This window comes from Dipodomys spectabilis, unplaced genomic scaffold (assembly GCF_019054845.1).
Source record: "Dipodomys spectabilis isolate Male_0828 unplaced genomic scaffold, ASM1905484v1 ptg000098l, whole genome shotgun sequence".
NCBI classification, from domain to species: domain Eukaryota; kingdom Metazoa; phylum Chordata; class Mammalia; order Rodentia; family Heteromyidae; genus Dipodomys; species Dipodomys spectabilis.
In genome coordinates this window covers 1,292,691-1,309,394 of record NW_024870775.1, presented here as the reverse complement: position 1 = coordinate 1,309,394, position 16,704 = coordinate 1,292,691, and the positions used below count along the sequence as shown (strand labels likewise).

Here is a 16,704-nt window from a genome sequence, read left to right as displayed (position 1 = left end):
GTTTCTTAGACGTACTAAGACTTTTATCAAGGATCAGTTGCCTAAGAAGAAGACAGGGTAAAGGTTACATTTATGTGTATTAATTTCATATCATTTTTTCCAGATGTTTGTCAGAATTAAAGATAGAACTATTAATATTGTTTCAGTTTGGGGTTTTCATTTCTTAAAAATCATTTTTTTTCTTCTTTTAGATGTTCTTAATAGTTGCTCCTCTTTCTGTCCTCTATAACTGGAAAGATGAGTTGGATACCTGGGGATATTTCAGAGTCACTGTTTTACATGGTAACAAAAAAGACAATGAACTGATTCGTGTAAAGCAGCGGAAATGTGAAGTTGCTCTAACAACTTATGAAACGCTACGATTATGTCTGGATGAACTTAACAGGTAATAAGACATGGCGTTAATATTCTACTTACATCAATTCTATTTGTCCCTGATAATATTATTTTAAAACTGTGAAGTATCTTTAATTTCATTTGAGATTTTATAAGTTTTCCTGTAGCTTCTGGTTCATCATTTTTCTGTGTGTGTGTATGTATGTGTGTATGTGCGCACGTGTGCATGTGCTCGCACACACGTGCACGGCTTTCCCTCCACCCCCATATATGTGAGGGTTTAAACTCAGGGCTTTACACTTTCACTTGGCTTTCTTGCCCACAGTTGGTGCTCTACCTCTTGTGCCATGCCTTTTGTCCAACATTGTTCTGGTTAATTGCTGATAGAGTCTCATAGACTTTTCTGCCTGAGATGACTTTAAACCTTGGTCCTTCAGCTCTTGCCTTCATGAGTAGTTAGGATTATTTGCCTGAGTCTCTGGTACCTGGTTTCTTATTCTATTTCATAAACTTAATATAGATACCTTTCTGAAAATACTTATTCTAAATCTCATGTGTAGTTGTTTGTATATGGTGTCTCTGAACTAGGAGAGTGATTTGTCATGAATGATTTTAATTATGGCAGTCTGATGTCAGTATAGAGCAGCAAAACACACACACACACACACACACACACACACACACGATGAAATTAACAGTGGTTTAAAGTGTTACAGGGATATGGACAGGAGATAACACTGAAGTAAGTGGAGAACATCTCACTAACAGTAGCCACTTGGAGGATTTTGGCTTATATTTTTAGAACAGTACTGTGCCTCTGAAGTGTTTCTAGCAAACTATACAGACAGTAAAAATGATCAGATCTTCCGATCTTTGCTTCCTACAGAGCTAGCATCCAGGTACATGCCACTGTACCCATTGGCCATAGTTTACTGGTCTTCTAGTTTTAAAATATATACTTGAGCCAGGCACTGGTAGTGCATAGCTACTCAGGAGGCTGAGATGTGAGAGTTTCAGTTTGAAGCTAGCCCCAGGCAGGAAGTCTTTGAGACTCTTATTTCCAGTTAATCACCAAAAGCCAGAAGTAAAGCGGTGGCTCTAGAGGTAGAACCCTATCCTTGAAATCAGGCACTGTGCCCAGGGCCTGAGTTCAAAACCTCAGGATCTGCACTTAAAAAACAAACAAAAAAAATGGGTACTTGAGTTTAACTATTATCCCAAACAAGATGTAAAATACTTTTATCTCAAACTTTTCCTCTTGCTTCTTCTTCTTCTTTTTTTTTTTGTCGGTCATGGGGCTTGAACTCTGGGCTTGGGCGCTGTCCCTGCGCTCTTCAGCTCAAGATGAGTGTTCTACCGCTTAAGCCACAGCGCCACTTCCATCTGTCCGGGCTGGCTTTAAACCGTGAATCTCAGATCTCAGCCTCCTCAGTAGCTAGGATTACAGGCATGAGCCACCGGCGCCTGGCTCCTCTTACTTCTTTATGAGCAGCCATATTTCAACCCTCACCATAGACAATCACTGATTTATCTTAATAGAAATCAAGAGCATAATCTAAGCTGTTGTGCTATTTCACTACTGAGAGTATATGCAAGTCCTTTTGCTCCATAACTTCACTAATATTGGCATTGTCCATCTTATCATTTTTGGCCATTTTAGTAAGCATATGGTAGCATGTCACTGAGATATAATTTGTAGGTTGTCTTTTTTTTTTCCTAAAAAATATTTGTTTTACATCTGAGAAAATGTTTGTTTTACAGTTGTTGGGTATTAGGGTTTTATGAATATCAGTAAGACCAGATTAAATAAGGTGTTGTCCAAGTGTTCTTGTGTCTTTACTGATTTTTCTCTTTGGTTGCTTTCCCCCTTGTTTTATTGCTCTGTAGTTTGGAATGGTCAGCTGTCATTGTGGATGAAGTGCATAGAATCAAGAATCCAAAGGCGAGAGTAACAGAAGTTATGAAAGCTCTACGTTGTAATGTCCGCATCGGCCTCACTGGGACCATCCTTCAGAACAGCATGAAGGAACTGTGGTGTGTTATGGACTGGTGAGCAGAAATTTATTTTAGCATTTAATACATCTTTAGCTTTCTACATCTTGTTCCTGGGGAGGAAAAAAAAAAATCAGTGGAGAAGTATTTGTTCTCAAACAAGTTATACAGAGTCCCATGAAAAGCTGTCTTTATGTAATGCTTTTGGTCCTGAAAACAGAACCTTACCAATTCCATCATCATTTTCAGTTATAAAGCTGCCAAAACAGCCTTAAAGAAATTCTGTTTTTGCTGTTATTAATAAGCAAGTGAAGGAAGATATTTCTTAAAAACAAAAGTGTTTTTCTTTTTACTTAATAAGATTATAACAGTTTGCTTATTATCTTTATAAAGGGCTGTTCCAGGACTTCTAGGTACGAAGATGTACTTCAAAAAGCAATTTTCTGACCCAGTAGAACATGGTCAGAGACACACAGCAACGAAAAGAGAATTAGCTACTGGCCGAAAAGCTATGCAGAGGCTTGCAAAGAGGATGTCTGGCTGGTTTCTTAGACGTACTAAGACTCTTATCAAGGATCAGTTGCCTAAGAAGGAAGACAGGGTAAGGGTTACATTTATGTGTATTAATTTTATCTCATTTTTTGCTAAAAACTTGCCCTTTTTAAGAGGAAGTCTATCTCCTGTGGTATTTTATGAATATAATTTGGGGATCTTTATTCTTCCTTGGGAGGGGAGAAATGTCACATGGCCAATTTCAGGAGACATTAATTGAACTTGTAAGTTTTCCTTGCTAATCTGATGGCTACCAGGTTTATTGCTGGAGTATAGGTGGGTCAGCTTTCCATTGTAATGATAAATACTACAGATAAGTCAACTTAAAAGGAAGAAGGATTTATTTTGTCTCATGGTTACAATCCACACTCATTCATCCCTATTGCTTTGGACAATGATAGAACATAGTGGCAGAGAGTGCATAGTGAACGGAAACGCTTACCTCATAGTGCTGGGAAGAAAAAAATCAGACACAATAATACTGCAAGATATTCCCTTCAAGGGCATGCACCCAGTGACTTTACATCCTTCCACTAAGCCCCAGATTCTAAAGGTTCATCTCCCAACAATGCCAAACACTGGTGACTAAGCCTTTAGTATATAGCCTTGGGTGGCATTTAATACCTACACCATGACAATGTACATTAAAACTAATTTCTTATCACTATTTTTGATATAATTCTTCCTTAAGGAAGTAGAATCTTCTCTATCTAAACAGTTTGACATTCACATACTGTAGTTCCTATACTACCTACTATCTACCATTAGTATGTTCTTTGTTACCTTCATTGTAGTTATATGCCCAAAGTGGTTAAAGAAGTATTAAAGATTTTTTTTATATAAATTGCAGTTGTATGATTAACCTAATATTTTTGAATTTGTAGAAAATTTACATTATTATTTTAAGAAAGTTAAGAAAGTCTGAATTGATTTTTAAAATTTTTTCAAAATTTCAATGATCTTTTATAGTTTTTCAATCTTATGCCTGAGAAATAGGATAAAGATTCCTAGTCAATGGTTTTAGAGGTAAGGGGAATCATACCAAATACCATTAGATTTATATTTCTTATTGTTGTGATAAAACCCCTGAGAGAACTACTTGAACGAAGGAATTATTTGGGATCATTATCACTTGGCTCCATGTTTCTGAGGCAGAACATCATGACTGAGAAAGCCTGTGGCAGAGAAACTTGTTCACCTCCTGGTAGAAAGGAAGCAGAAAGGACTAGAGACAAGATACCTCAATGACTTGCCCCCAGTGACCAACTTCCTCCAGTGTGGCTTACCTGGTGCTTTCCAAAACCACCACTTGGGAACCTAGGTTTTAAGGCATGAGCCTATGGCATATATTTCATATTTAAGCCATAACAGATACCCTCTTATCATAGGATATTCTATTACTTTGAAAAGGTAGATTTGAAAATATGATACTAATATGCAACTGGGGTAATTGATATATCACTGTTGATATTTAAAGTGAAGATTGTATTGAAATCCCTTATGAACTCCTCTACTTTTTACAAATGTTTTATGCAACTCTTGTGTGTATATATAGACATATATGTATGTATATGTTTATGTATTATTTTTTCAGTTGGAACAACAAAAGTATAAATATATGAAGAGAGACTTATGCTTAAAGATTTAAAACATGAACTGAAATGAAATACTATAGGCTTGAATAATGGCTCTCCCACTTAAGTTTTATGACTTGGAGCAGTTTGCAAAAATTTGCTGAATTAGCAAAAATGTGGATTTTTAAAAATTTATTAAATAGAAATAATAAGCTTGTCTCACATGGTTGCTCTGAAATGCATAAATAAGAAAAGTTTAAGAAATGTTATTATCTAACTCATTCCATTTCCTAACAAATTGGGATGGTGTCATTCTTTCTGATGGAAGTATAGAATTTCATATATATATATATATATATATATATCACATTTTCTTTTTTTTTCCAAATTTTTTATTTTGATTAAGTGGTTACATAATTTCCCAAATTTCACAGTATTGTAGGATAGTGATGCTTAGTTAAAGTCACAAACACATTCTAACTTTAATGGAGCAAATTGTCTATCATGGTCTATAACATTTATGAGTACATTTCTTTTGTTTTGCATAGCGTCAGCTGTTCCCTCTTTCCTACTCGTTCCCTCCCTCCCATCACTGCCATTGAGTTGCTTAGTTCATTTTGGTCAATGTCCAGTGCAGCTGATGGGTCCTGCTGTTGTATGTTTTTCCCTGATTCCCTCTAGTTCTGTGTCCTCCTCCTGGTTTCCCTCCAGTGTGCACATATATACCATATATGTGATCAGCAGCATGGGGTTATTTAGTAGTGATTTGACCAGATGAGTGGAAGTCCTTTGTTTCTTAAGTCTTGTTAATTTTGTCATATCACCTTACATTTTGGATTTAGCATCCACTTATCAGAGAGACCATGTACTGTTTGTCTCTGCTCTTGGCTTACCTCGCTCAACATTATTTCTTCTAGCTCCATCCATTTCCCTGCAATAAATAGTTGTGTTGGTAGCTTTAGTATGGTCTTGTTTTTGATCAATGGTAAATGCCCAGAAGTAGGATTGCTGGGTCATAGGGGAGCTCTGTATAGTATTTTGAGGAACCTCCATACTGCTTTCCAGAGTGATTGAACAAGGTTACACTCCCACCAACAGTGCAATAGGGTTCCCTTTTGGCCACGTACCCTCCAGCATCTGTTGTTATTAGATTTTTTGATTATAGCCATTCTAATTGGGGCAAGGTGGAATCTCAATGTTTTTTTTTTTGTTGTTTTGTTTTTGTTTTTGTTTTGTCGATCTTGGGGCCTGAACTCTGGGCCTAGGCCTTGTACCTCAGCTCTTCAGTACAAGGCTAGCACTCTACCACTTGAGCCACAGCGCCACTCCCAGTTTTTTCTGCTGAGGAATCAAACTCAGGGCCTCATACATGCAAGGCAAGCACTCTACCACTGAGCCACCTTCCCAGCCCCTCAATGTTGTTTTTATTTGCATTTCTTTTCTGGGCAGAGAAGTTGAGCATTTCATGTGTCTACTGGCCATTCTTATTTCCTCTTCAAAGAAGTCTCTCTTTTAAGTCTTTAGCCCACTTGTTAAATGGGGCAGTTATTTCTTTGAGGATTTGTTTTTGGGGGATTTAATTTTTTGAGTTCTAAGTATATTTTAGATATGAAGCCCTTGTCTGTTGTATGGCTAGTGAAGATCCTCTCCTAATCTGTGGGCTTCCTGTTGATCTTGCTAACTATGTCCTTTGCCATGAAGAAGCTCTGCAGTTTAATGCAATCCTACTTGTCCAACATTTCTTTGATTTGTTGTGTTTCTGGGTCTTTATTAAGAAAATTTTAGCCTGTGGTCAGGATCCCAAGAGTTTTTCACTCCTTTCTGTAGCATCTATTTTTGATGTCTCAAGTTTAGTCGAGAGGGATGAATAACTTTAGTGGCTCTTTCAAATTTTTTTTAAATTTTTATTTTTTGTAAAGATGCTGTACAGAGGGGTTACAGTTACATGAGTAAGATAATAAGTACACTTCTTGTCGAACATTGTTACCCTCTCCTTTATTTTTCTCCTACTATCCCTTCCCTCCCTTACCTCTTTCACTCCCTCCCCCGCCCAAAGTTGTAAAGATCATTTCCAACATAGTTTCTTGTGAGTATCATTGTTGTAATGGGTCTTCCTATGTCTTTGTTTGAGCATTTTGTTATTCCCCTTCCCCTCTCCAAATTAGATAAATGTATAGACAAGATGCAGGGTACCAGAATCAAATACCATGACAACAGGGAATATACCATAGGGGGAAGAACATACAAAAGAAACAAAAAAAAAATCATATACTATATTAAAAACAACAACAAAGAAAAACCTCTTGTGTCCTTATCTTGAGGTTCATTTCGCTTAGCTTCATCTTATATGGTTATATGTACATAGCTTTTGAGCTTTTCTACTCATCTGATAAGATTATCCTAGACATATACTAGTTATTGCAAATAGGGGAAACATCTCTTTTTAATGTCTCAAGTTTAGTCAAGAGGGCATAACACATTACAGAAAAAGGAATGTTATTGTATAAACAACTCAGTCTCCATGTTGTAATAATTGATTTCTACCTTCTGTATATTCCTTATTTTTACATATGTAATTTCATTCAAGATGGGTATCAATGTGCTTAATATTTGGTAGATTTTTAAAAACATTTTGGAGACATTCCTATATCAACTACATGCATATGTATTATTTACAATATTATTCTCCTGGTAATATATCTATAAATTTTCGCAAGTAGGTAACTTTTCTGTTTTGTTCCATTCCTAAGTATCCTATTATGGTGGATGTTTTTAGTCCAGGACTCTAGGGATACAGCTAGGAGAATTTTAGTAATTTCTAGTGCTATTGGAAATAACGTCAAATGATCTTCTTTATAACTTAGTGCATTGTTTTATCATATTTTCTTCTTGACTTCAAATTGGGCATGAAAGAACAACTTGTGTTCCTTTTATGTATATTTACTTAATTATTAATCTTAGGACTTTATAGCAAGATATTAAATACAAATAAAGTTTCATTAATATGAAATTTTAAATGTTTTTCTGAGTTTTCCAAATATTTTCAGGAAGTATTTATTATTTATACAGTGGTTCTGAGATTCTTTTTTTTAATCTTTTCCTTTGGTCTAAATTTTTAAAAATTTATTTACATAGTGGACTGATAGAGAACCTTTGAGAAAACCCAGAATATACTGAGAAAATATATAAGTAAGTCATATAACATATTATATCATATTTCCTTTTAACCAGAAACAAATCTCGGGTTAAAAATACTCTTACAATGTTTATCATGTAGTGTAAGGTGAGGAGCAGAGAAGAGAATTGTGAGAAGTTGTCATAATGATGCACCAGAGGGAAAATTAGCTTGTGAGCAATTTTCAGTATGACAATCTATTAAATCCATTGTACATTATGATTGTTAATCTTATTGCTGCAAAAAATTACTAATATTTGTCTTATATTTTTTCTTGTCAGATGGTTTATTGTTCTTTAACAGATTTCCAGAAAGCTGTCTATCAGACAGTGTTAGAAACAGAAGATGTGACTTTGATACTTCAGTCCTCTCAGCCCTGTACCTGCAACAGTGGTCGAAAAAGACGATACTGCTGCTATAAGGCAAGTGTAGTGTCTATGCCCTTACTGCTTTGCTTTTCCTTATACTGCAATCTATCACCAACTAGCACATACTAAATGAATTTTTTTCTCAGACACTTTATTAATTCTAGAAGCTAACTAAAGGTTTTAAGTAGATTTTGTTGTTAGTGGTGGTGGTCATGAGGCTTACACTCAGGGCCTGGGAGCTGACCCTGAAGTTTTTTTGCTCAAGGCTAGCACTCTACTACTTTGAGCCATAGTGCCACTTCTGTAGTGGTTAATTGAAGATAAGAGTTTTATGGACTTCCTGCCCTGGCTAGTTTTGTACTGTGATCCTCATATCTCAGCCTCCTGAGAAGTTAAGAAAGCAGGCGTGACTCCAATGCTTAATGTTTTAAAAAATGTTTTACAATATTAGATAGTGCCCACATACAAACTATAATATTCAGATGTATTTTCAAGAAGTTAATTTATAAATAAACCTGCAATTTAATATCTTCTCTTCCAGGAATACCTTCTTCTAATTAGGAAATTAATCATTACTTTTTACTAGCAAAATAACTTACTAGTTGATTTCAGGCTTAAGTATTAGTTCTGATGTCAAATACACTGTCAATTTAATAGAAACTATGCATTAGTAGAATGAGAAAAATTCAACCAGTCACTGTTGATTCACACCTGTAATCCTAGCTACTCAAGTGGTTGAGATCTAAGGATCACAGTCCCATGCCAGCTCAGTCAGACAAATTGGAGAGACTCCTATCTCCAGTTAAACATCAAAAAGCTAGAAGTAGCAGTATGGCTGAAGTGATGGAGTACCAGTCTTGAGCAGAAAGGTTAAGAGAGAATCTTGAGTTCAAGCCCTAGCACTAGTGCACACATATGTACACACACACACACAAAAGTAAATTCATTTGTACTTTTCTACTTTTTGTCAGTGGTTATTGCCTTTTTCTTTCCACTTGTTTCTTTCTCATCACAGACCCATTTATCTGTATACACACAGCAATACTGGTAAGCATTTATTTAGTTGGACATATATTCTGCTTCCTTTGTTTTCCTAGGAGGTTCTACCCTCTCCCCCCAGCACATGAACCAGTCTTCCAGCTCTTGTTTAGCTGTTTTTTGTTTTTATTAATCTCTTCTCATTTTTGTGACAGCCCAGTGTGCTAGAATACCTGGAAACATGTTTATGGGTAAAGGGTCTATATAGTATTTCGCTGCATCAGCTTTTTTACCAGAACTCCACAGCAGCAATTCTGTCACTGGCTATGATGAAGATGAATAAGTTCTGCTTTTAATGTCGTTGTATTATGATTCTCCAGAAATGATTGCACATTAGTGGTTCTTGGATAGTTCAAATTAATTGTTGGTCATCATTGTTTTAGAATTCATTGTGTCAATAAATATTATTATATGCTGTATGTATTATAATATAAGCTGTTGTATAGCCTTGGTAGCCCCTTTTCTGATTTTATGTCATGCATTGTTCTGGTTACAGACGAATTCTCGTGGTGAAACAGTGAAAACCTTGTATCTCAGTTACCTTACAGTTCTCCAGAAGGTAGCCAACCATGTTGCATTGCTGCAAGCTGCTGGTACCTCCAAGTATCAGGTTTGTGTTGGCCTTTTACACTTCCTTGTGATGTTATAGATATTTAATGTTGATATTTGGAATACAGTGTCTTACCTAGTATTCCTAAGTTCTTTTATATGAAATTTAAGGGGAAACTGACTTGTTCATTTTAAAATTTAGGGGGCTTTTGGATGTACCTCACTGGAACAAACCTACCTAGCATATGCTAGGCATAGCCGTAGCACCAAAATAAAATAAAACTGTTCTTTAAAAAGTAAAATTTAGGTATTAAGAATATGGCCCTCTTTTGTGGTATGTAAATTCTTTTTTGAAAATTAATTTACCTTATTATAGAGGTAATATACAGAGGGATTACAATTACATAAAAGTAATGAATACATTTCCTTTTGTACAATATCTTCTGTTCCCTCACTCTCTCCCAGTCCCTCCCTCCCATCTCTACCCACAAGTTGCATAGTTCACTTTCACCAGTGCCCAGTGAGTTCCACTGTTGCATTTTTCGTCCTTTTTCCTTTGAATTCTGTACCCTCCCCCCAACCTTTCCAAACATACACACTTGAATACACTATTCTAAGGAAAAAGACAGACTGATAAAAACATAAACACTATAAACTAAAAAAATTAAAAGTTAATAAAAAAAGAAAAGAGAGGTCAGTCTCATTTCCATATCTTGGAGTTCATTTTGCTATGTATGATGAGGCACTTAGACACTGCCTTTTTTGTGTTTTTATCCTAAGAGTATCCTCCTTTGGTCTCACTATGTGTATCTAGAATCCTGTATCCCAGTGTATTTTAGAATTACTTTCCACATATCAGAGAGAACATGCAAATAGGGCATTTCATAAAGTGAAAAAAGTTAAGCTTAAAACAATAACTTTTTTGCTTCTAATAATGCTTATGTGTTTGTTTTCCTAGTATCCTTTGTTGTAATTATGAAGATATTGGAAAACCAGACCTATTCCACTACTAACATAACAAATTATATTTATTCTACTAGGTAAACTAATCTCTTTGGTAATTTTTAGGACTATTTCCCAAACTTTCAGAAATCAGTAATTTCCAAGTTTAGGGTTAAAAATAATAATTTGTTTTGGTGATTTCAGTTGTTTCTTTTTCTAGAGCACAGCATAACTAAAAATATCTTGACTTTTATGCAATGATATTTTCCTTTTGTATTACAGTTAATGCTACTGAAATGCAATTTTGAAATTCAATAAGAATTTAATTCTGTTCTTTGATTAGTGTTATTTACTCTTGATTAATGTTATTTACTCTTTGGAGAGTGTTTGCCTCCTTGTTTTAGAACTCTTAAAAACAAAGTAATGATAAAATTAGTAGCTGTATCATTAATAATTCATCAGAGTTATGTATTTTTAAAATACCATTTTAAGATTTTCTGAATTATTTATTCAACTTAAGGCAAAATCTTCAAAGTAAATAAATATTCCTTTTGAGTAGAATTTTATTTTGTAAATGACTTCAATTTATTGAAGTTTAAATGTGTTAATCTCTTTTTTTACCTTTTCTTCAAGGAAACACTTATCGAAAGGATATGTGATCAGGTATTTTCCAAGTTCCCAGATTTTGTGCAGAAAAGCAAAAATGCAGCCTTTGAAACACTTTCTGACCCTAAATACAGTGGAAAAATGAAGGTACATGCTCTTCTTTCAAGCTGAATATAGAGAGATGATACAGAACAAATTATCCACTGGTACATCAACAATACAAATTAGTCAGGTGCTCAGATATTCAGGAGAGACTGTGGCTCTAAATAACTATAATAGTTCTGTTAGCATTTCCTTATGGCAGTTGTATCAAATATAAACTCTCCTTACTAATATATTAGACTTAGACCTTCTTAAAATGTGTGCTGTTATCACATGTGTCATAGCTGTCCTGCTGGAAACATAAGTGTTAATGCTAAACAGGAAGGTAAGGGAGGAAAGGTTGGCATGAGCCTAGAATTAGAGAAAGGAACCTCTTTAAGAGTTCATTTGGGGCAAAACTTTTATGTCTGTACACTTTCTGCCTATGGTTTTTGCTTGCTGACCTCAATTAAAAGTTTGCAAGGGAACATTTGTTATGTAGGGGAATGGACCTGTAGCCATGTTACTCTTGGTGATATATTACTGAAGGAGGAGTGAAAACCAAGGCTAGCTTCTCCAACCATGACCTAAGCCTCTGGGCATTGCCCCTGACAGCAACAGGAAATGTTGACAGCCTCCAGCCTCCTTCTAACAAAATCAGTTTGCTTAACCCTTTCATAACTATCAAGAATCTTTATTTATGAATTCATAGCTTTTTATAAAACACTCTTCAACTATATGTTATAATTAAGGAAAAGGTAAATTATTTATTTCTTTTGGCAAAAGGAATAAAAAAGAAGTAATTCAAAGTAGTCAAGTTTTGTTTTTTCTGGAAATACTTTTAGAGTTAATCTAGATAACCTCACCAGGGCTTAGTTGCTTGGGATCTTTAAATTCAGTGAAATAAAACACGATATAGAATAGTAATTCTTCAGAATGATTACATTAAAATTTTATGTATTTTAAATAGACAGGTTTATATTAGTGAGAATATCATGTTATTATCACACAAATAATTCAAACCTAGTATTTCCTAATAGTAGTAAATCTTTATCCATTTCACTGAATTCAAGTTTTTAAAATATGAAAAGCTCAATTACTTTATGACTGAGCACTTACAATGTCCTAAGTTAAGCCAATAGAATGTTTCCAGAAATCATAGCTTCTTTGAAAATAACATTACCCACTAGTATTCATTTAAATTTTATTCTTTGTTACTTCGCCACAAAATTTTTTTTATTGTGAAAATACCATACAGAGGGGTTACAATTACATGGGCAAGGTAATGAGTACATTTCTTATCAAGCATTGTTGCCTCCTCCTTTGTTTCTCCTTCCCATCCCTTCCCATCCCCCCCTCACCACAAATTTACCTTTTGAAATGAAATAGTTCAGTAATTCTTCCTTTATATTTTTTATATCTATTAAGGCTAAATTTTAAATTTTTAACCAAAAGTCTAGGAAATAATGGTGTCTGATTAAGATAATGAGTGGATTTAATGTTTATTCAAATTGTTGGAGCTAAAAAAGCAGTCATAAAGCATTACTGGAGACTGGGAATACTGGTGTTCAGGAAGAATTCAGATAATTGACTTGTTTTCTGAGGGAGCAGAGATTGATAGTAGTAAACTGTTAATAAAATATTTGGGGGATCTTTTTTACAATTTGATTAGCAACATTATCTGGTGATATTTTGATCTGGAAATGTAAAACCATCAGTAAACACTGGTGAGGGTATACAGCAACAGGAACTCTCACTCAGTGCTGGTGGGATATCAGATGATTCCATCACTGGGGAAGATAGTTTGGTGGTTTGTCACAAAGCTCTTAAAACTTATATTCATGTAAGAACCTCACTTGACTTTATTTATAGAAAGCATTGAGACAACCAAAATGTCCTTCATTATATGAATGAATAAACTGTGGTATAGCCATACAATGAAATTCATCAATAAAAAGAATTGAGCTACCAAACTGAAAATGCATGGAGAATCCTTAAATGCATATTGCTAAATGAAGGAAGACAGTCTGAACAGGCTATATGACACTGTGGAGACAGGAAAAAAAGCAGTTGTTTATAAGGATTCTGGGGACAAAGAATTAATAGGTGAAGCACAAGAAACTTTTTAAAGTTAAATTATTTTGTATAATACTATAATTGCAAATGCATGTAATGATACATTTGCCAAAACCCACAGAACTACAACACAATGAGTGTTCACTAATGGAAACTGTGACCTTAATAATCAATGTACCAAAATTCTTAATGTTTATATTATCATAAAGACATTAATAGGAGAAAAGTATGAGGAAAGGGCAGAGTGAAGACGAAATGGGAGTATGAGGGAACTTTCTGCACTTCCTAGTCAATTCTACAAACATAAGCAAAATCTGTCAATTAAAATACTTAATGTCTTCAACCAGACATTGGTGGCTCATGCCTGTAATTCTAGCTATTTGGGAGGCAGAGATCCAGAAGATCTCTATTTGAGGCCAACTCTAATTAGAAAAGACCTCAAAAAACTGTCTTCAAAATAACCAGTAGAAAATCAGTATAGAAGTGTGACTCAAGTGGTAGAGTGCCAACAGAGCAAGCAGCCAAGTAAGTGAGCATGAGGCCCTGAATTTAACCCAGTGGCAGATAAATAAATAAATAAGTTTATTGGAAAACGAAAGTTTGGAAGAGATGGAAAAATGATGAAAGTTTGAAGGAAAATGCATCAATTAAGTTGCATTAAACTTATAAACGGATCTGTTGAATTATAACTACTACTGAGTAGTCTTTAGTACTGGGTATAATTTCTTTGTGCCCCCTGCAGATTGCTTTTCCATGGCATTCTAGAGCTATCATTGCCAGATGTGGGAGTGCCTGTTTAAAAATAACAGTATTGCTTGTATACACATGGTCTTGGACTTTCAGAAAAAGACTTTGTAGAGCAGATTATTGGCATTTTGAGGTCAAAATTCAATCTGGAAGTCAGAGCTTACTATAAATAGAGAAACAATGGGTAGAAAATGAGAAGAGGTGTATTATATCTGACTGATTGTTCCTAAGAAAATAAACATTAAGACTAGCTAGATTTCATGACATCTGGCTAGGATAATTTAAATACTTCCTAAAAGGTATGCTGCTCTATAATTTAGTTTTTCAACATGTTGTAGGTATAAAGAAAGTGTATATTGGAAATTAAATTAATCCATTTAAGTACAGCCCATAATTTAAAATATTTCCTTGTTATTAAAGCCAGATGAGATGAAATATGTCTTTAAGAACTTTACATCCTTATTGATGAATAACATTTAATGTATTATCTAATGCTTTATTCCTCAGTCTTAGAAAAAATAGGTTACTAGTTTAACATTGCATTAAAAATAATTTTTAAGAAATTCTCCAATAATGGTTATATATAAAAAATATACTCTTTTTGGAACTGGTTTACTAATGTTTTGTAGTTCATTTCCAGGTCCTTCAGCAGCTTTTAAGTCATTTCAGGAAAAACAGAGATAAAGTTCTTCTATTCTCTTTTTCCACCAAGGTGAGTTCCATTTGAAGTAAATTTTTACTTGCCTAGCCCTTTGTTCCCCATTTTTTTCCTTTTTGCTTATGTGGTGCTGAGGAATCGAACCCAGGGCCTCTGGCATGCAAGGCATGCGCTCTACCACTGAGCCACCTTCCCAGCCCTTTTTTTTTTTAATTTTTTATTTATTTTTTTTATCTTTTTGTCGGTCGTGGGGCTTGAACTCTGGGCCTGGGCGCTGTCCCTCAGCTCTTTAGCTCAAGGCGAGCGCTCTACCACTTGAGCTACAACGGCACTTCCTCCCCATTTTTTTAAATAGTGAAAGATTGTTTTTTTAAAAAAAGGAAGATGACCAAATGTTAAAAAGCTCATTTCAGGATAATGGGAAGAAGTGAAAAAAATTGTTTTTATTTCAGTTTAGTTTTTGTGTTGCTGGGAATTGAACATAGGGCATTGCCTATGCTAGGCAAGCACTCTACCACTACACCCCTATACCCCCAAATATTTACTGCTTTTTTTTTTTTTGGTCTGTCATGGGACTTGAACTCTGGGCTTGTGTGCTGTCCCTGTGTTCTTCAGCTCAGGGCAAGTGCTCTACCAGTTGAGCCACAGCACCACTTCCAGTTTTTTAGTAGTTTATTGGAGATAAGAGTCTCATGGATTTTCCTGTCCAGGCTGGCTTTGAACCATGATCCTCAGATCTCAGCCTCCTGAGTGGTTAGGATTACAGGTGTGAGCCACCAGCGCCTGGCTATTTACTGCTGTGAGGGTTTAGTGGTCAAGTGTTTGCCTACCATGCAAAAGGCCCTGGGTTCAATTTCTCTGTACCACATAAATAAATTAAATTATAAAAAGAGGAAAAAGAAATTGTGAACCAGACACTGGTGGCCCACACTTGTAATTCTAGCTACTCAGGAGTCTGAGTACCAAAGATTGAGGTTCAAATCCAGCCAAAACAAGAACGTTCTTGAGATTCTTTTTTCTTCTAACCAATGAAAAGCCCTTAGTGGAAGTGAGGGTGAAGTGGTAGAATACCATCCTTGAGTGAAAAAGCTGAAGGATTATGTCCAGGTCCTCAGTTTAAGCCCTAGTATAGGCACACACACACACACGCACACACGCATACATAACCAGTACTGACTAAATCACACACACACACACACACACACACACACACACACAAATAACCAGTACTGACTAAATCTAACCTCAAATCCTCAAATAATCAGTGCTGTCTAAGTCTAACCTCTGTAGTAGAATGAGTCCTCTAAAATGTATGTTTTCCTCCCTTGTCTCTTTCTCCAGCTGCTTGATGTATTGCAGCAGTATTGTGTGGCCTCTGGGCTTGACTACAGGCGACTTGATGGAAGCACAAAGTCAGAGGAAAGACTGAAGATCGTGAAAGAGTTCAACAGTACATGCGATATCAACATTTGTCTTGTCTCTACCATGTAAGAAAATAAAATTTGAGAGCTTGACTTTTATCTGTTTTTAAGATTTAAGTTAATTTAAAAAATTAATGCTAGGGGCTGGGAAGGTGGCTCAGTGGTAGAGCGCTTGCCTTGCATGCCTGAGGCCCTGGGTTCGATTCCTCAGCACCACATAAGCAAAAAGAAAAAAGCCGGAAGTGGTGCTGTGGCTCAAGTGGTAGAGCGCTAGCCTTGAGCTGAAGAGCTGAGGGACAGCGCCCAGACCCAGAGTTCAGGCCCCACGACCGGACCCAAAAAAAAAAAAAAAAATTAATGCTAGATTCATTTTTAATGGAAAAATATATTTTGTTTTATTTAATTTTAAGAAGTAGTATGTATGTTTCTAATTATAATCAATAATAGATTTGAATTTTGCATTTTTTTTTTTTTTGCTAATCCCCTTTATCATCACTGAATTTAGCTTGTAAATACAGGGTATCCCTCAGCTCTTCAGCTCAAGGCTAATGCTCTACTACTGGAGTCATGGCACCACTTCCAGCTTTTT

General features: G+C 35.4%; 1 protein-coding gene across 4 annotated transcripts in view; it reads left to right on the top strand.

Annotated features, from left to right (window-relative positions):
* Ercc6l2 (ERCC excision repair 6 like 2) overlaps positions 1 to 16,704 on the top strand; it is a 98,903-nt gene that overhangs the window by 36,981 nt on the left and 45,218 nt on the right. For 3 of the 4 annotated variants that reach the window (XM_042686663.1, XM_042686662.1, XM_042686665.1), the window contains exons 4-11: positions 192 to 385; positions 2,224 to 2,385; positions 2,722 to 2,929; positions 7,911 to 8,051; positions 9,532 to 9,645; positions 11,160 to 11,279; positions 14,677 to 14,748; positions 16,036 to 16,181. In XM_042686663.1, coding sequence (XP_042542597.1) covers positions 192 to 385; positions 2,224 to 2,385; positions 2,722 to 2,929; positions 7,911 to 8,051; positions 9,532 to 9,645; positions 11,160 to 11,279; positions 14,677 to 14,748; positions 16,036 to 16,181 — 1,157 coding nt within the window. Of the gene's footprint in view, positions 1 to 189; positions 386 to 2,223; positions 2,386 to 2,721; positions 2,930 to 7,910; positions 8,052 to 9,531; positions 9,646 to 11,159; positions 11,280 to 14,676; positions 14,749 to 16,035; positions 16,182 to 16,704 lie in introns of all 4 variants that reach the window. The other variant, XM_042686664.1, reaches the window with a different exon arrangement.